This window comes from Gadus chalcogrammus, chromosome 1 (genome assembly GCF_026213295.1).
Source record: "Gadus chalcogrammus isolate NIFS_2021 chromosome 1, NIFS_Gcha_1.0, whole genome shotgun sequence".
In the NCBI taxonomy this organism is placed as follows: domain Eukaryota; kingdom Metazoa; phylum Chordata; class Actinopteri; order Gadiformes; family Gadidae; genus Gadus; species Gadus chalcogrammus.
In genome coordinates, this window is record NC_079412.1 from 22852107 (window position 1) to 22871531 (window position 19425).

General features: G+C 47.9%; 2 protein-coding genes across 5 annotated transcripts in view; both read left to right on the forward strand.

Annotated features, from left to right (window-relative positions):
- trim33 (tripartite motif containing 33) overlaps nt 1–11989 on the forward strand; it is a 28621-nt gene extending 16632 nt beyond the window's left edge. For 2 of the 4 annotated variants that reach the window (XM_056596619.1, XM_056596627.1), the window contains exons 11-20: nt 1777–1986; nt 3051–3195; nt 4112–4175; nt 4543–4717; nt 5218–5732; nt 6095–6203; nt 6948–7022; nt 7459–7611; nt 9501–9551; nt 10096–11989. In XM_056596619.1, coding sequence (XP_056452594.1) covers nt 1777–1986; nt 3051–3195; nt 4112–4175; nt 4543–4717; nt 5218–5732; nt 6095–6203; nt 6948–7022; nt 7459–7611; nt 9501–9551; nt 10096–10344 — 1746 coding nt within the window. In that variant the 3' untranslated portion in view covers nt 10345–11989. The remainder of the gene's footprint in view (nt 1–1776; nt 1987–3050; nt 3196–4111; nt 4176–4542; nt 4718–5217; nt 5733–6094; nt 6204–6947; nt 7023–7458; nt 7612–9500; nt 9552–10095) is intronic. The other 2 variants (XM_056596637.1, XM_056596648.1) reach the window with 2 other exon arrangements.
- Nucleotides 11990–12146: 157 nt separating this feature from the next.
- On the forward strand, nt 12147–19288 carry slc66a1 (solute carrier family 66 member 1). Its single transcript, XM_056596694.1, has 7 exons — nt 12147–12258; nt 12950–13279; nt 13420–13507; nt 14837–15009; nt 16236–16328; nt 16797–16982; nt 18159–19288. The coding sequence occupies exons 1-7, from the start codon at nt 12253–12255 to the stop codon at nt 18246–18248; spliced, it is 966 nt and encodes a 321-aa protein (XP_056452669.1). The 5' UTR covers nt 12147–12252; the 3' UTR covers nt 18249–19288.
- The last annotated feature ends 137 nt before the right edge of the window (nt 19289–19425 follow it).

The window sequence follows — 19425 nt, forward strand, 5'->3', positions numbered from 1 at the left end:
AAATATTATACATTGTTCAAACCAGAAAGGGTCAAAGGTCGGAATCTCATTAGCTCATTGGATGTTTCAGTGAAAACCTGTCAGTCACAGAGAGGACAGCTAGCGAGAGTGCAGGGCCGTAACCATGGCAATTACATTGAAACTTGAAATATAAACAGTACGTTTAAACAATATACGTCGTGATTCGTAGGAACTTCTTTTGATAGAGAGCGCCCTTAGCTTTAGCACTAGGTAAGCCCTAGCCTTGGCCCTAGCCTAGCCTAGCCTCACCCATGTGTATCTATGGCCGAAAAAGCTAACTTCTCCAGTGCCGTGTTTCAATATCCATACTATCCGTACTTACTAGCCTAAGTTTGAGTACGTAGGGCGTTCCGATTCAGATCGGGCGAAAATAAGTGTACTGAAAGGACCCGGATGTTGTACTCAAAACTGTCAAATCGCGAAGTGTGTGCCGATGTACACTTTTCGTACTCAACGGCAGCCATCTTAGCTACGTAGCGGAAGAGGGGAGGGCCAGGCTGAGCCAACGTCGGCGCATTTTCCACATAGCCTACATTAATAGTCATTTAGCAGTTTTTATAGCTTTTTATAGCTGCTAGGCGCAAAGAGTTCACCGTTCAAAGCGGGATGTTTATTGCGGGGGAGGAGCCACGGCGGCAGTCGTGATCGTAATTTCCGGCTAGTGCACCACGGAGTATTCGATTTGGAACAACACTGACATCTGACAATTAGCGCACTTAGTGAGTGCGGATGGTGTACCTCGTTTAAGTGTACTCATGGAAGTATGGATATTGGAACGCGGCCCAGCACTGTCGCTCCACCTGTGGCCATATTACTCCAGTGTGTGGCTGGTGGTCTGCACTCCAGCGGGTGACCTTTTCTTTGTGTCCAGATGTCAATAGAGTCTGAGATGAGCCACCAAAGGTTTCGTTTCTTACTACAGTCAGGGGTTTGGCACCTTTTCCTTACTCTAACATCCGTGTGTCTTGTGCCGCATGCCGTGTCATTCCCAGTGCATGCCCACTCGCACACCTCCATGGCCGCCTTCATGAACCAGCATTTCAATACACCCTCGGCCCGAGAGACGATGCCTAACTCTGTTCCCATGTCCTCTCTCTCTCGCCCCATGTGCTTGACCTCCCGTTCTTCCCTACTCTGTCCCTGTCTCGCTCTCTCTCGCTCTCTCTTGTTTGCACTCTCTTTCTATCATTCTATGTCCACTCTATTTCTACCTTTATCTCCTTCTTTTGGTTTCTCCTCGCCCTCTTTTCCTCCTCTCTCTTCACCCTCTCTCTCCCCCTCTTTAAATTTCCCCTCACTCTCTTCCCTCTCACTCTACCATCACACTCTTTCTCTCTCTCTCTCCCCTCTCTCTCTCCCCTCTCTCTCTCCTCACTCGCTCGCCCAACTCTCTCTCCCCCCTCTCTTTCCTCTCACTCTTTCCTCTCACTCTTCCATCGTGCTCTTTCTCTCTCCCCGGTCTCCCCTCTCTCTCCCTCACTTTCTCCCTCTCTCTTTCTCACTCCCACCCCCCTCTCTCTCCCTCACTTTCTCCCTCTCTCTTTCTCACTCCCCCCCCCCCCCTCGCTCCTCCTCTCCCCTCTCCCTCCCTCACTTTCCGCTCGCCCCCTCTCTCTCTCGCCCCTCCCCCCCCCTCCCTTCCCCCTCACTCTTCCATCCTGCTCTTTCTCTCTCCCTGGTCTCCTCTCCCTCACTTTCTCCCTCTCCCTCTCTCTCTTTCCCTCCTCTCTCTCCCCCCTCTCTCTCCGCGTGCAGCATTCGAACCCGGGGCACGCCGGCCCCTTCCCCGTGGCCTCCCTGCACAACGCCAACCCCACCAGCCCCACCAGCGCCAGCATGGCCAGCATGGCCAGCGCCCACGGCCACCGGGGGACCACCAGCCCCATCGTGGGGCCCATCGAGCTCATCCCCTCCGTCACCAACCCCGAGAACCTGCCCTGCCTGCCTGAGATCCCCCCCATCCAGGTAACCCTCGCCCCCACCCCCAGCTGCCCGATTATGGGAAAAATCGTAATCACGATTATTTTGTTCGATGTTTGAATCACAACTATTCAAACGATTATTTTTTAGGTAAAATTAAGCGTTTGGACAGCATTTCTCTCAAAAAAACACTTTATAGCTGGGAGCTTTGAAATTTGCCCTTAAAAAAAACACTAAATGTTAAAATAGAAAATGTTCAAGTTGAAAAGAATGTGCAAAAAATGTCCTACTGTTATCCATAAAAAAATTAATGAATAAAACAAATGTGCTAAAAAAATATATATTTAAAAAATAATCGTTTCAGCTCGATTATATTAGTTTGGAGATTCGTTTGACCCAAAAATCGAAATCACGATCAAAATTCGCTGAATTGTTCAGCCCTACCACAGGCCTTCTGGATGGTGGTGGGGCAAATGTTTACATCTTTGTTTTTTCCGGGTCTGGGGTTCTGTACCCCACTTAGTGTTGGCTGGTACGCCATAATGGTGTCGTGGGGGGATTTTGGATGTATCAGCTATAGATATTTAGTGTGTTTTTGATTAAAACAATAATGATGATTTAAAAAGTTTGAAAGCTCTGGTAAGGATCGTGTGTATAGGAACAGGCTGCCTTAGGGTTTTCAACCTGACACACCAGATGGTTTGTTGCACAGAGCCATCTGGGGAGTCATTCTTGGAAATTGTTTGGAAAAGGGCAGGCCCTTCCAAAAAGAAAAGCTTGGCAGGTGATTGGATGGGCCATCTGTCCATCACCGTATTAACACGTAGATCACGTAGTTCCTCGAGGCGCTTGTTGGCCGGACTGCTGTGGTTCGGCCCGAAATGTAAATTATTGTAAAATGCGAAAATATTGTGACCAGTAAGAAAAAGAAATGGTGACACCCCAACCCACAGCCACAAATAGTTTAAAACTGCTAATTGTTGTTTCGATCAGGGTCAGAAAATGTGTACTGAATTGATATTGTGATTCACAACAGTCTTCACCGCTAGGGTTCTTCTCTTATTATTTGTTGTTCTCTCCCCTGTGGCGCTGCTCTGCGTCGCCCCCAGCTGGAGGATGCTGGTTCCAGCAGCCTGGGTCAGCTGCTGACGCGCTACATCACGGCCAGCACACACGCTCTGCCCCACCTGCCACTGAACCTCGGGGAGATCAACCTCTCCCCGGGGCCCTCCACCCACTCCCCCGGCTCCTCAGGTACGACCGGGCGCACGCACGCACACACACACACACACACACACACACACACACACACACACACACACACACACACACAGCTGCACGTGCATGCGCACAGACATAAACATACGCACGCATAGGCACGCAGCCACACAACTACCCGTGCATGCGCACAGACATAAACATACACACGCATACGCACGCACACACAAACCAAATAAACATTAAAAAGACTTCAAACCAAATATTACTGACATTTCTGATCCTTATCACCTTAAACTAACAGTCTCATTCCCGTACCCCCTTCCTCCTCCTCCTCCTCCTCCTCCTCCTCCTCCTCCTCCTCCATCTTGTTGGCACCGCCACACTGCAGCTTTCAAATCTATTCATTCTTATGTCCTAGCAATACACTTGATCAACGTCTTCAGGGTCGTTGTTTGGGTCATTTTGGGGCTTTCATTTGTCTAGGCGTGTTGTATTGAAATGAGATTCACATTTGTTTCAACCCTTAATGTTTGCATTTACACTTGAAAAAAAATGATTTTTATCTATAAGCTATTTCTGTTATTCCACTTTGACAGCCAAATGCCTCAGTCTTCTATGAGCAAAGGGTCTAATCTCGTCTTCATTATCTGATGTGATTCATCTCTATCTGAGGTGATTCATCTCTATCTGAGGTGATTCATCTCTATCTGAGGTGATTCATCTCTATCTGAGGTGATTCATCTCTATCTGAGGTGATTCATCTCTAACTGAGGTGATTCATCTCTAACTGAGGTGATTCATCTTCAACTGAGGTGAATTATCTTCAACTGAGGTGAATCCTTTTTAACCAAAGGAGATCTTGGAAGGTGGTGATTTTGTGGGAGGGGTTGGGAGTGTTTGTTCAGGCATGTGAGGTTTTCTCCACTAACCTCGTCGGTCTGGTCTCCAGGTCTGTCCAACGCCCACACCCCAGCTCGGCCCTCAAGCAACTCCAGTACAGGCAGCAGGGGCAGGTAAGACAAGACACACTAACATGCACACACCTGGCCTACAGACGCACGCAGACACACTGGCGTACACACAATCTTCACACAAAAACAAGGACACAACACAAACTGCAGGCAAACACTCTGACCTGTTCACAATCTACACACACTCACTCAATCTCGCATGTACAAACTGACATGCATGCATATGAATCAAGTGTAAATGTGTTTGGGTATTTGCGTCAGTGCATGTATGTGTGTTGTACTTTGTGTGTGTGTGTGTGTGTGTGTGTGATTTGATGTCTGCATGTGTGCAGCGTGTTAACGAATGTGTGTGTCCATGCCTGCACGTTCCCGTGTGTCTGTTAATGCTTGTGTGTGTTAATGTGTGTAGCTGTAGTTCTGCAGGGCGGACGGTGGTCCCGGGGGGCCCTGGAGTGGACCAGGTCAGGGTCAAGCAGGAGCCCGGCACCAAGGAGGACTACGGCTGCACCGCCTCCAACTCCTCCTCCTCCAACTCCTCCGTCAAGACGGAGCGGGGGAACGACTCGGGCCGGAGCGCGTGCATGGTAACGCCTCCCTCGCACCTTCCATTTCCTCTGCCGTCCCCCGGCTCGCGGCCGCCATTTTGTCTCACGTGGCCCAGTGCCAGAGTCTCGCCTACATAATGTATACAGTGGATGTACATGCATAATGGATCAGCACCATGGGATGTTGTTGGTATTCAGACCACATTCAAAAGGCACCGGCGATGGGATCGTTCTCTTTATCTAGTGTGTGTGTGGGGGGTAGATGCATAATGCACATGGTGAGATAAGGGATATGATGTGTGAGATAAGGGAGGGATCACTGTACTCTATCCCATTCGGGAAATTCTGTGGAATGACGGGACCATGATAACAATTCAAACATTTTAAATAGGAAAAATCCTGATGCATCATAACTTCTAAATAATAGCTATCCATGCATGCAGTGTTTCCATTTAATTTATACATTATTGAAACTAATTAATTTAAATGCATTTAAATGCGTATTTTTTTAATGGGTCATTTCTTTGTCTCCTCCACAGATGAGCAGCCCAGAGAGCCCGCTGGCCCCCCTGGGGCTCCCCCCGCCCAGCAGCCAGGACGTGTACAAGCCCCTGGGGGACCGCATCAAGACGGAGCCCCAGTCGGACGCCCCCTGCTCCGGCTACAACGGCTCCGGCGACGCTAGCGCCTTCAGCTTCCCTTCGACGACCTCCGCCGCCGCCGCCGCCAACACCACCACCACCACCTCGTCCTCCTCCACGTCCACCGGCAGCACCACCACGCCGGCCCCCCCCCCCGCCGCCGCCGCCGCCTTGGCCCCCACGAACGAGGCCCCCTCGGACCCGCCGCTCACCAACGGCACGGCGGGCACCAGCCCGTCGGAGAGCTCCCCGGCGGAGGGGGGGGAACCGACCGGGGCCGGTAGCAAGGAGGACGACCCCAACGAGGACTGGTGCGCCGTGTGCATCAACGGCGGCGACCTGCTGTGCTGCGACCGCTGCCCCAAGGTGTTCCACATGAAGTGCCACGTCCCCTCCATCAAGATCTTCCCCAAGTACGTCGTCAAGAAATTACATTACAGACCTTCAGATCTTAAACGGCAAGGAAGAACGGGAATGTTGATGGAGGACTTTTAATATCGTCTGGGAGTTAAGGAACGGGAGCGAGAGAGGGACCTGTATCGGCTATAGTAGCTTGTGTCAAATAGGGTGAAAAACGCTGTTTTCAAGAATGTCCCAGGAAATGGCTGCAAGGGCTAGTTGGCACGCTAGCATCAGGCTAGCTAGCGAGCCCTTGACGCCAGTTGACGGCTTGTGTCGGTCAAAACTATAAAAATGGCTTAAAACAGTGATGCAATAATACGACTGCCAGAAAAAAATATTTGATTGTTTTTCCGCTGCATCGCATCTGTTTCAGGGGAGACTTCCTGTGTACGTTCTGCCGGAGTCTGGACACCCCTGAGATCCAGTACTGTGACGACAGCAAGAGGAATTCTGACCAGAGCTTGAGTCCTGAGGACCAAAGGGTCAGTACCACACATATACACACGCACTCACACACAAACTATACACACAATGCTAACCATACACGAGACACACGCATGCGTCTAACAAAACGTACACGCCAAGCTATAGTTGACTTGCTAACCCTATCCACACACATTCTCTGAATCACACACAACTCTAACTGAAAGCATACACGCCTAGCTATAGTCGACTTGCTTGCCCGAACCACACGCGCTCTCTGAACCACGCACAAGTCTTAACTGAAAGCATACACGCCTAGCTGTAGTTGACATGCTAACCGTAACCACACACACACTCCCTGAACCCCACACAACGCTACCTGAAAGCAAACACGCCTAGCTATTGTTGACATGCTAACTGATGAGAAAAACACACAGAACTATACACCGGTCTAACCGAAACCCTAGATGCCTAGCCACACACACACTCTCACACTCTCACTCACTCACTCACTCACTCACTCACTCACTCACTCACTCACTCACTCACTCACTCACTCACTCACTCACTCACTCACTCACTCACTCACTCACTCACTCACTCACTCACTCACTCACTCACTCACTCACTCACTCACTCACTCACTCACTCACTCATCACATATTCACACACACACACAACTATATATATATATATCTTCACACACCCCAGCCCCCCTGAGCAGTGGGCATGCCCTCCAGCCCCACCTCACCCCACTCATCATGAATATTCATGCCCTTGACGTTTGGCTCCTCTCCCCTCAGCGCTGTGAGCGTCTCCTGCTGTACGTCTTCTGCCATGAGCTCAGCGTGGGCTTCAGGGAGCCCGTGGCCACCTCGGTAAGTCCCTCTCCCTCCTGTTGAAAGAGGGGCTTGGTGTGACCAATCAGGCTCTGATTAACGGGGAGAACTCGACCAGATAACCACATCAATCCGGCGCCTTGACAGAGCTTTTATGGAGAGCTCTTCATAAATAAGATGATGAAGCCTGGTGCTTATAAACAGACACGACCTCCAAATATAATAAATGTTTAGTGTACATGTATTTTTTTATTTTTAATATATAATAAAAATTAAAAATAATAATTGCAGAGGCAGGACAATGGTTTGGAAGTGATGAAAGGTTGCCCTCCCAACGCTCAATAATTTAAAGCTTAAAGTAAAAGCCCAACACCGGGTTGAAACAGTCCCTCATAATAACACTGGCGAGAAAAGGCCAGCTAGATGACTGACTAGAAAAAGAGATGCCAACTGCCGTCGTCTCCACCCCCCCAAGGTGCCCAACTACTACAAGATCATCAAGCAGCCCATGGACCTGCAGAAGGTGAAGAAGAAGCTGCAGGTGCGCAGCGCCCAGCAGTACCGCAGCACGCAGGACTTTGTCTCGGACGTGCGCCTGGTCTTCAGCAACTGCTCCAAGTACAACGAGGTGGGTGGCATGAGTCCTACGGCGTGCGGCCACCCTATGCATGTCGCCCCCCCCCCCCCCCCCCGCCCGCCCGCCCGCCCGCCTGCCCGCACCCAGACGCAAGGTGGTACGTTGTGGTTGGTTTGGGAGGTGGTGGGGGGGAGGAGTTGGTGGGTGGGGGAGGTGGTGGTGGTGTGGGAGGTGAGGTGGAGTCGTGTCGCAGCACAGAGGTCTGCGAGGTGTCGTCGTGCACCACCTGCTGTACTCGTGTGTTCCCAGGTGTTGTGGTGGTGATTGTCGGTCTCGGAGTGTGACCAATGGGGTGTCGGGAGTTATAAACATAGGTTCAGCTGTTTAGTTTTACGATGAGTTGCAGGGACTAAGGTGGAACAGTGTTGGGGTGTGGGTAGGGATTTCTGTACGATTGGTGGTTTTTAGGTTTGGGATTGTTTGATGTTTAAAAAGCCTTGCATTCCTAACTCCTTATGTATAACTCAACGCATATGTACACCAATGCGTTGAGTCGTTGCCGGTTTTAAGGTACAGAAAATTGCAATTTTTACAATTCTAAGACCAGTTATGGTACTGTAGCTATGGTTTACAAATATGTTAATGCCCAGGTGTATTGGGTGGCACTTTTAATATCATGTGTAGGATATTAAGATGGGTAGCTATAAGTACATATAGCTATTCATGAATGGTATACAATGTGTCACGGATGACGATGAATCCCACTGTTTGTGTGTATAAACATGGGAAGAGATTCCCTTGGCTGTTGGGAGCCTGGGTGTTCTTTATACTGGCTGCCATGGACTGTTGTACCACAGCAGTGATGGAGCCCTGATCCTGATTGGTCGACATACGTTCCAACGGTGTGACAATTTTTTCGATAATGGGACACCTCTGCCTTAAACAAATCAAACCTTAACAACTGATATTGGGAGTGTTTTTTTAGGGAGGCTTTTATCGGTTGAAGACTTAAAAAATCAAGCTTGGTTTGTTCAAATTCCTATCCTTGCTTTAAGTTGATAAAAAAACAATAATATTCTAGGTTAGAGTATAAAGTATAATGTAACCGTTGTTAAAAACTGCGGAATAAACCACTCTGGGGTGTCCTATTATTGGGAAATAATGTACGACGGGCAGAATGGCCTGTTGCACACAGAGCATTCTGCAAAGACACAGGAACTCTCCTAACTTTCCTATCCCCCCCACGGCAACTAACCCAAGCCTGAACAAAGATTAAGCTTGGAGCACACCGCAATGATGGTCGTTGTTAGTAAATGGGTTGACCCCTGTGATCTTTGTCTCTCCACTCGTCCATGACCAGACCTCAGTACACTGCGGACTGAATTAGTTTTGACCCTTCAGTGTGTGTTATTCTATGTCAATTTGCATAGCAAACACTAAATCACATCTTAAGGGGCGTTGGCAGTTTCTGACGTGCACCATTAGGTATTCAAAGTGTATCTGTGGATACCTGTTATTTCTTGTTGTTGTCCCAAACACTGAAACGGATTCTACCGCCACCATGTTGCCTATCATGAACTCCCTGCGAGTCCTCAAGCAGGTCCATGTAACGTGTGAGGGCTGGGGTCTGGACACACAGCAGAAAGGGTAGCCCCATGTCCGTAGGGGGATCGTTTGTGTGGCATGTGAAGGGTAATGCTGGGCGTATCTGGTGCGCAGTGTAAAGTCACCCAAAACGTTCATCGCCGACCCTTGTCTTATCCGGTGCGGGTGTAATGCAGCTGGAGCCTGGCCCGCCCGCCCAACCGGACTGAACCGTACACAAGCGCACGTTTGCCCGAACCTGTGCTGTGACCTCCTACTTCTCAAGTTCATTCTTTTCCCATCACCCCTGCTCCTACTTTACTGTCTTTTATTGTAATGTCATTGCCCCTCTTTAGATGTCTCGAATAATCCAGGTATATGATGAGGAGAAACAGATTAATACGCAGGTAAGATATTTGAACTAAGAGCCCGGCTGTCCTGTACCCACTGAGGTTGCACGAATTGTTTTTAGTCTGTTTATTTATTTATTTTCCTTTTTTTGCGTCGTTTATTAACACAAATTCGATTACAATTTTGAGGGGTGAAAAGGGGGGGGGGGGGGGGGGGGGGCGGGCTGACATGCAAATTGGACCCAATAAAGGTTTTAATTATTGTGGTGTAGTCGTAAACGGTGAGCTACTGTTTGGCTACGGCTGGCTAAAGGTGAACTCGCGTGGCTTGGGGCGAATGCTTCCTGGAACTGCAGTGGGGACAGAAGGGACACGGCTCCATACACAGCAAGGTTGAGCCAGGAGCTGCCCCGGCAACAGAGGTCCTAACCTGCTCTAATTTCTCCTCCCCCTCCCCTACCCCCAACCCCACCTCTCATCCTACACAAAACGACCCGCACCCAACCCTAACCCCTCCTCCCACTCTACCCAACCCTCCACCCCTCGCCCTAACCCCACCACCCCTATACCCCTCCACCCCCGCCCCTCCCTCCCCCGCCAGGTGGGCTCCGAGATGGCGACGTCGGGCAACGCGGTGAGCGTGCGCTTTGAGGAGAAGCTCAAGGAGGTGTACCCGGGCCAGAGTTTCCCCGAGGCGCCCGAGCCGGAGTTCCAGGAAGGAGGAGGGGAAACGCCGAAGCCGCAGACGCCGCAGAAGGAGGACGAGGCCACGGACGACTCCGAGGACGACTTCATCCAGCCCCGGCGCAAGAGACTAAAAGTGGACGAGAAGGCCCTGCACATCAAGTGAGGAGGGTCTCTTGCGGACCCCAGGCTCCGACCTCGGAGGTCCCAGTGTCCGCCGAGCCGGGGGGAGAAGGAGGAAGCAGTCTTCGCTTTTTTCCTCGGCTTTTGCTCGGTTTTTGCTCGGGCTGCGAAGGACTTCTCTGGGCCCATGTGGGACAAAACACGGACTGTACAGATGTTGAACTCTCGAGGTCGGAAAGAGGAATCGGCTCCCGTTCCCGATCACAGACGCTCCCGAATCGCGCTTGTACAGAGAACGTTATGGTAGTATTTTGTTTTTGCGGTAGTGAAAATACCTGGAGCTTTGTTTTTTTTTATCATTATTATTATTATATTTGAAGATTGGTTTGTGAAATTCTGCTTTCTAAAACCATTTGAACATGCCCATCCCCAGATTGTAATGTATTATAACTCTACTTTGACATGAAACGTATCAAGTGTTCGTATGACACTCTGAGGGGTTGTGTAAATAAGAGATTATAGCCCAACTGAAGGTATTCCTCTGGATATTGAGTGCATCGTCAATAAAAAAATGGTCTTGGAATATATCCATAAAAACGTTGCCTGTGGTTTTTAACCTGGAACAGAGTTTACAGGTTTACCAGACACGTCTATATTGTGGTCACACTAATATAGGGGCCCATTTGTAGTGGCATTAGAAAGCATATTGTTTAATTCCGATAGCATCCATGTCCTCCTTTCACATAGGACTTAACTCAACCGACCACATTGACATAAAATGTCGTTCGTGACTTTTAATCATCCACTATGTCTGCTCAATGTTTAAAAGCGGATATGCTATAGATGTCCGTTGCTGAAGGAGTTCTTGGAAGTTGCGTGAGTATGTCCTTCTATTTATCCCCACTTACCTATGACATTGTTCTGAAAGTCTAGAACGAGAACTTGAAAGTATTAGTGCGAGGTTATGGGCGGGTGGTTTGGGAAACATAACGGGAAGCCTCCACAGTCTGGCGCATGTTTGCGCTGAGTTGGCAGATAGTGGCTTGTCGGTCGTCATGTGATACTTCATCTTTATCAGGGTTTGAAGGCGAATTGTTCTGAATCACATTGAAATGATCACATTTCTCTTTTCAAAGCGATTAAAACAAAGTAGGATTAGTAATTGGGGCGTATCAGCGTGCATGTCCGTTTGGCTTGCATCTCTGAAACAATCGTGTTGAACATTTGAACTCTTGGGAGTCCTGCCTAGCACGCCGGTCACGATACCTTAGCCATAAAATAACGCTTCATCAATTTGCATACAAACCGAGGCTGATTTATGAACCTTCACAGGCCGCTCTAGTTACGCGGACGTGTTTTATAAATATTTCTCCCAGCGAGATGTAAGAATGCGAAACCTGTGGATGAATGGGGGACCCAATGTCAAAAAAGACATTCCAGCACTTATAACGGAATAACTATAGTGAGTCAAGGCGAACTTCACAAGTGTTATTGATATGTGACGTTAACATGTGAAACTGTCGACAGTGGACGCACGTTTGCATTGGACTGATCCGATTGCAATAAAATAACAATCTTAAGATGCTAATGCTAGTGAGCCTTGTATTTTAACTGACCGGATGTATCATGTGAGAATGAATAGATACATTAACGTGATTAATGGGCGTTAGTGATTGTGTTGGTTAATAGTCGTAGATAAATAGATACATTAACGTGATTAATGGGCTTTAAGTAGTTCTGATCGTTGAGTTCTGTCACGTTGTGCATCCTTGGCCAGCAGGTCGTAAGCCTTAGCCCCGCCCCCATCTCAGTGACGTCACAGCTCAACGTCCAATCAGCCCTCTGGAACACAATTGTTTACAGGCGCCTTCGCTGTAGCGTCCTCAGCTCGGACAGAAGGAGAAGGTTTCGCCCTCGAAAGGCTTGCAACAACACCAACTGCACAGCAGCGATGACGGTTTGTAACGTTTTTGCCCTGTTTTAGTCCCTGTGATGTGTGTTTATTATGTCGATATTGAGCTAACCCCGTCGGAGCCCGAACCAGACGCGTTGTTGACTAGCCAGCGGGCTAACTCTTGTTTTCCTTGTGTCCAATGTTTTGTTGACAGTGAAAGGGATTTAACCCTATTACACACACCATTGTCTTACGATTTCCTGTTGACGTCTTTCTAGACTTAATCTTTCGTTTGTTGGCCGTCTAGAACAGTGTTTTTCTCTGTTGATCTAACTCTTGATCTCGTTAACTAACCCTTGATCTCGTTTACTAACCCTTCATCTCGCTTACCAAACCTGTATATATACTAACTCCTGATCTCATTAACTAGCCTATGCTCTCACTGAATAACTCTTTATTGGTATACGAGATCAAGTGTAACGTATTTGTATACGTCGTATACTAATCTTGATCTCAGATTCCAACGCTCGATCTTGTTTACTAACGCTCGATCTTGTTTACTAACCCTTGAGCTCGTTTACAATGAATCTAGCTCCTCTTGTCTGTTTCCTGGAGGGTCTGTTAATGTTCCTTTCTTTCTATATCATCGTGTTCCTATCAGACTCGCGTTTTGACCCTCCATTTGTCAACACGTAGACAGCTGTTAAAATGTAATGTACATCGTGACGTCATGCGGCTCGCTCTCTCTCATCAGAACATGCAGGGTGCCGAAGTCCTTGCCCGAGGGTCGTTCGGCTGGGCCATAGACGACGGCGGCAACTTCTCTACGATTTGTCCCAACGGCTCCGAATGGGTTTGGGAAGGACTTAAGGAATGTGCACAGGACTCCAGGGACATGGCCAGTGTGTTCCTGGGTCTCATTTCCATCTTCTGCTTCATGGGCTCTTCCATGCCACAGTACTACAGCTCTTGTAAGACGGGGAACATGGACCAGGCGCTCTCCATCTGGTTCCTGCTGCTGTGGTTGGGCGGAGACGTCTGTAACCTGGTGGGCTCGTTCCTCGCCGACCAGCTGCCCCTACAGGTGGGTGCGGTGATTGTCTATACATAGACGATCGACCTGCCAACGGTTTGAAAACGTAGTCGTTCATTTGATTCCTGTTTTCGGTTTGCATGTTGTGGAGCGTCGGTTCAAGGAGGTCTTGTTTTGCCCTCTGTGTGTAGACCTACACGGCCATCTATTACGTTCTGGCGGACCTGATGATCATCGGGCTGTATGTCTACTACAGGAGCCAGAACCGCAGGCGTCAGGGTAAGGATCTGTCTCTTTCGGTTTTCCGTTCAGAGGAGCGGGTAAACCGAGAGCAGTATGGTGGGAATAACAAGTGGTATGACATTGATCACATCATGAATTGATCAGTGTTCTGTCTGCAATATCCGCCCCGTCAGCAGAAAATCAGTTTCGTCTGTCGAACACACAGAAGAGTTCTCCGTTCTTCTCAAAAGGTTATTGAAATTGGAAAGTTGTACGACTGGAAAGAATCATTATTTCATCTTGACAAACCTTTTGATGGTTTAAACACTGAGGATGTGTAGAGGTTTTATTGGCATTATGCTAACGGCTCAGCCTAACCCTGGCGAAGAGGAGACACACATTGGAGGGTTGCTGCTGCTACAGCGATAGTCTACAAAACAAACTCTTCTCAAACATAACCTTGTATATAATCTCCATGAGCAGGTTCATTCACATATTAGTGTTCGTAGAAAAGGAAGACTCACAAATGTGGCCACCTGACAAACGGGGTTCATGGAAGCAGTGCCGATGTTTTTCTACAGTCTCTTGGCTGTACTCTGGTGACCTGATAAAGATGTTTGTGAGTAGATTCAGTTGAGCCCAGGTACATCCTGTCGGAGGGGTCTGAAATGCTTTTTCCCCTTACCCTACCTTAAATCCACTGTTTCACATCCTCCTCATGACCTTTGCTACGGTAGTCTGACTAGACATTTGTGGCCTAGAATCAAAACGTCAAGAGTCAGCGAAAGAGAGTTCCAACCGTCATCACCTCTGGCAGATGAGAGCAATAGACTGTAGAAAAAAATTACAACTCGGCAGATTGCTGCGACAATAGCGTCTCTCACGCTTGGGGTTTACTACTCAGTAATTTAGTCGCTTATCCCCACTGGGTTAGGCATCTTGCATAAGGTTTCAATACGCCCTAGGCTGTCTGACATTCAGGATCGAACCCGGAACCTTTGGGCTGGGAGTGGAATACCCTAGCCACCACCCTGCCCAGGTCGGGTCCGCTGGTGCATTTTGAAATGGGAAAAGACAGTACATTTTCTATGCTTGTGTTGTTTTCTTATAATGATGCCATTTTTTGTTTTGTTCAAAGAAATCAGATCTAACTGTACCGTTGGAAAGTATTTTTTCTTGTGTGCGTATTTAGTCTTTGTATTACGCACTCAAATAATGGTACGCACTTTTTATTTTGTTCATTCCGTTTACCTTTTTCCCCTCACAGTCGCTGGGATAATTCATCTCAGAATATGACTTGTTCTCCACACCTTGTAAAACACGGTGAACGGGTCAGTGTACATTTAGTCTTCGGTGGTGAAGTGATGTGGATTTGTTTGTTTCCAGACGGCTCCCCTGCTAGGAGGGTTCTGAACGTGGTGGGCGTGGCCTGTGTCCTGGGTCTGCTCGGTCACCTGGGACCCCTGGCGAGCCCGGCGCTGCATCAGGAGACCCTGGCAGACGGGTTCAAAGGTCGCGCCTTGTTGTGGACGGCTGACCCAAGCGCTCCAGGCATTCGGGTGAGACGTCACGCGGGGATCAATGCGGGGATCAATAGTCTGTATCGATAGTCAACACGGTTCTTGTTTTTGTTTTGCTCCGTAAATCCATACGCGGTTGTCGGATTCTGTCAATTTTGTGGTTTGCAATGTTGGCATGATAACACAAACGCCCACAGGCTCCCCTTTTGTGAGACGCAATGCAAAGAAAACACACTGTTCTCTAGAAGTATGCATTACACATTAGTTCAGTACACTTCCCTTCACTTTTCTCAGAAACATGACAATATTTGACTGTGCGCATCATACTGTATCGAAACAAAATCCTTTTTGGCCAAATATCCCTTTTCCCTGTTGTGGAAAAGGCCCAACAATCATAGATGACCACAATGTCATTCTTCAGGTTACTTTCTTCTAAGGACCCAATTTTGTTTTACTATTAAGGGAAGCATGTTTATGAAAAAACATGATAGTGCAGACATGTCCATGGACTCACTGTCATTGGAAGGTATTTGAAGACTTCCATGCTGCAGTGGCATGTGGCCATTGTGCCCTCAGACAATTGCACTTCAAATTACAAAATCCCAGGCATGGTATTCATACAAGGCTATTTTCTAATATTTGATACTGCTGCTTAATTTGGATGTTGTGAAATAGCCGCCTGCTTCCCTGTTAAAAATTTGGGATAGTTCCATTGGTACAGTTCCCGATCCCCGAACCCATGACCTCTGTTGTCAATCCCCGCCGGAAGTATTTACACTGTATCAGTTAATAATAATAATAATAATAAATACAATTTATATAGCGCTTAATATGGTACTCTAAGACGCTTTACATATTGCCCTATCAAAACTATGTAAGACAGACTAGGAATAAAAGAAAAACAGAGGTTAAACATGAAGAATAAGGTGGGAGTTAGGTGGGGAAGGCTAGTGTGAAAAGGTATGTTTTGAGGGCAGATTTGAAAGAAGAGAGGGTTGGAGAGACTTTGATGTGGGAGGGGAGTGAATTCCAAAGGGTGAGGGCAGCAACTGAGAAGGCAAGTTGATGCTGAGAAGTTGATGCTGCAGACTCATATTTTTCACAGCGCTCATATACTCTCAGCAGTAATCTCTTCTTTTAGAATATAGCCAAACATTATGGTACCCTTGAAGCCGTTTTATAGTTTCGTATGGCATGGGCCACACAAATTACCCTCTGTGCTGCCTGTGGGGGATTGTAACTCTCCACTGTCACTCTGGTTAAAGGCCTTCAGCACCAAGGAGATCATCGGCTTCTCCATCGGATCCATCTCCTCCCTGCTCTACCTCTGCTCCAGACTGCCCCAGATGTACACCAACGTAAGTCCAGCACATACACCCCCAGAAGAGATCTCTCCCTTAGCTCTAACCCTAAACACAGTTTACAATGATGCCAATAAATGGGCGTTTTTTATAATTGTGAAGTAAGGTTAAACTCTACATTTATTATCGTGTACTAGTTGTTATGTCTACTAAAAAAAAGCCCAGTTATACGTTTAGTTATTTAGCAGTTTTTCGATCCAATGCGTGCGAGCGAGATCAGAAAACATGCTGCACCACCTGAGTATTTTATTTATTGTAAATATTACTAAATATTACTAATAATTGTACCTTATTTTATCCTTTCGTACTAATTGCCCCATGTGTCAGAGACTAACGTAGTTTCGATTCCTCTATTGGTCTTGCACGTATTCCGGAATTGACAATAATGTCACTTTTTGAACTCTGAGTTCAAAAAGTGACAGAGTGCTGACCCTCACGCCTGTCGTTTCGTCCGACCCCTCGCAGTACACGCGGAAGTCGACGGAGGGCGTGTCGTACTACCTGTTCGCGCTGGTCATCCTGGGCAACACCATGTACGGTCTGAGCGTGCTCCTGAAGAACCCGGACCGCGGGCAGGGCGAGGGCAGCTACGTCATACACCACCTACCCTGGCTCATCGGCAGCCTGGGAACCCTGGCCCTCGACCTTGCTGTATCCTTTAACTCTCCTGGCTGGTGGATGGTTGTGGTTATTGTAGGGTTAGGGTTAGTGGTGTTGGGGTAACTGTGGATGTGAACATTATTATTGGGGGGGCTGGATAGTATTCCCGTGGCTGCTGGTGTTTGAGCCTGGAGGTTCTGGGTTCAAACCTCTACCTGATGCTTAGTTACGTGGTTCTGAATTCCCTTTGTGTCGCTCTGGATACAAGCTCCTTCTCAGATCTCTTTCTCAGAACGATGGGAGCGGCATGTTATGAATTTGCCCAGTTAGCATTCTGATGGCTAGCATGTCAGAGATATGCCCCAGCTAACCTACGAGACGCACCTCAAGCCTGTGTGGAATCTAAAGCTATTGGCTAACGGGTCGGTGGCTAAGTCAGAGGTCACGCAAGCTAAGCTACAAGAACAGACCTCGGGTTATCTATTGGAGGGATTGCAGGGAGATTGTAGCGCTCTAAGCATCACCATGGCAAATCTTTCCTTCCATCTTCCGTCTTGTCGGATAGAACATGTATTCATTTTCACCAGTTAAAGTATACCATGTGCAGCCTCCTCGCTCCTGTTTAAATATGAAGCTCTCTGATCGGTGTAGTTACTAGCAGGGTTCTCGTTCGGATCCCCAATGCCCGCAGTCTCATCCTTGGTTAAGAGGCCCTCACCCCTACCGGCCTCTTAGTGGGCTGTATCTGAAGTCACGGGAGTCCCCCTGTGTTCCTAACCCTAACCCTCATGTCCACAGGCAATGAGGCCTCATATGGGTCATATAACACGGGTCAGTCATATAACACGGGTCAGTCATATACTACGGGTCAGTCATATAACACGGGTCAGTCATATACCACGGGTCAGTCATATAACACGGGTCAGTCATATACCACGGGTCAGTCATATAACACGGGTCAGTCATATACCACGGGTCAGTCATATACCACGGGTCAGTCATATACCACGGGTCAGTCATACACCATGGGTCAGTCAAATAACAGGGGTAAGTCTTTTAACACGGGTCAGTCATTGTTTGGTGTGCGATTGTCGTCATTCTGATTCTCTCCCTCCGTAGTAAAACCGAACGCGCTTCTAACCCGTGTGAGAAACATCCAGGGAACGGCCACCGTTGTAGTTTAACATCCAATCAGGTCGCCAAACATCCTTGACCCCATTTGTCCAGATCACGTTACAGTTTATAATCTACCGGCCCAAGCACCCATCTGTCCACGATGACGAAATCAGTCCCCTACTGGGCTCCGGTGGGAAGTAGGCCCAGACTGGGACCGGGGACTGGTCCAACACATCACCTCAGCCGGATAGCGTCACAGGTCCATCAACGGCCTGTCTGTGCAATTTTTATCCAGGATCGTTTTTTGTTTTTTTTAAACCAGTGTTGTTTTTACCTCAACAATCTGAACTCCACCCCTGGGATGGGAGGGAGGCTGAACTGTGTGTCACTGCCGATCGCGCCTCATTTTCTTGTTTTAAAGAGATGACCAAAGCCTAAGAGTTGCGAGCAAGTCCTCACGCAGTGACCGTTTGTCTGTTTTTAACTCTCTCTCCTTCTCCGCGAGAGTGAGGTGATCTTTTTTTATTTTGATTTTACTGTAGAAAAAAAATACTGTTTTAAATCTTGTGTCCAAGTATTGCAGAAATGTTTTAATCGCTACCTGTGAAACCAGCCAAACCAAAACTTTGTACTTTTTTTTTGTTTATAGCTTGACTAGAAATGAGAAAAGAAGGTATATATATATAAAAAAAATGTCTGTTGTTTTTTTTTAGCATGATGTGCATTTTGTTTTGTTCAAAAAATATCTGATCCAACTGTATAGTTGCAATGTTTTTACTCGTGTGCATATTTAGTGTCTGTATTACGCACTCAAATAATGGCACGCATTTTTTTTTTTTCACGACGCACTTTGTTTTATTCCGTTTACATTTTTCCCCTCACAGTTGGTGGGTTAAATCATCTCAGAATGTGACTTGTTCTGCACACCTTGTAAAACACGTTGTAGTGGTCAGTTTTATTGCGGCAAAACATTAAAATCAACATGCGTAAAACAAACCATCATCCAGATTGTTCCACTCTGTCCCTGCGGGTTTATCACGGGGTAGAACCGAAACCGACGAGTCATGGTGTGGAAACGCTGACGTTGAACCCAAGACTCGGCCTCATTCAGTGGTGTTGCAAATTCTGTCTTTTTTTTTATCCAAGAGCCGACAATGGCCGTGCCAAAATAATTTGCCCTATCAGCAAAGGGGCCAAGGTCTATTCCTGGTCTTGACTCCCTCCCCCTGACCCGCCCTCTCTCGCTGACCTGTCACTTGACCCCCTCCCCCCCCCCCCCCCAGGAGTCGCGTGTTAGCCCCTCCCCCGCCGCCGCCACTGCTTCCTGGAAGGCTGCTGTGGCGGCCATGTTGTTCTTCTTCATTAGTCAAAAACCGAC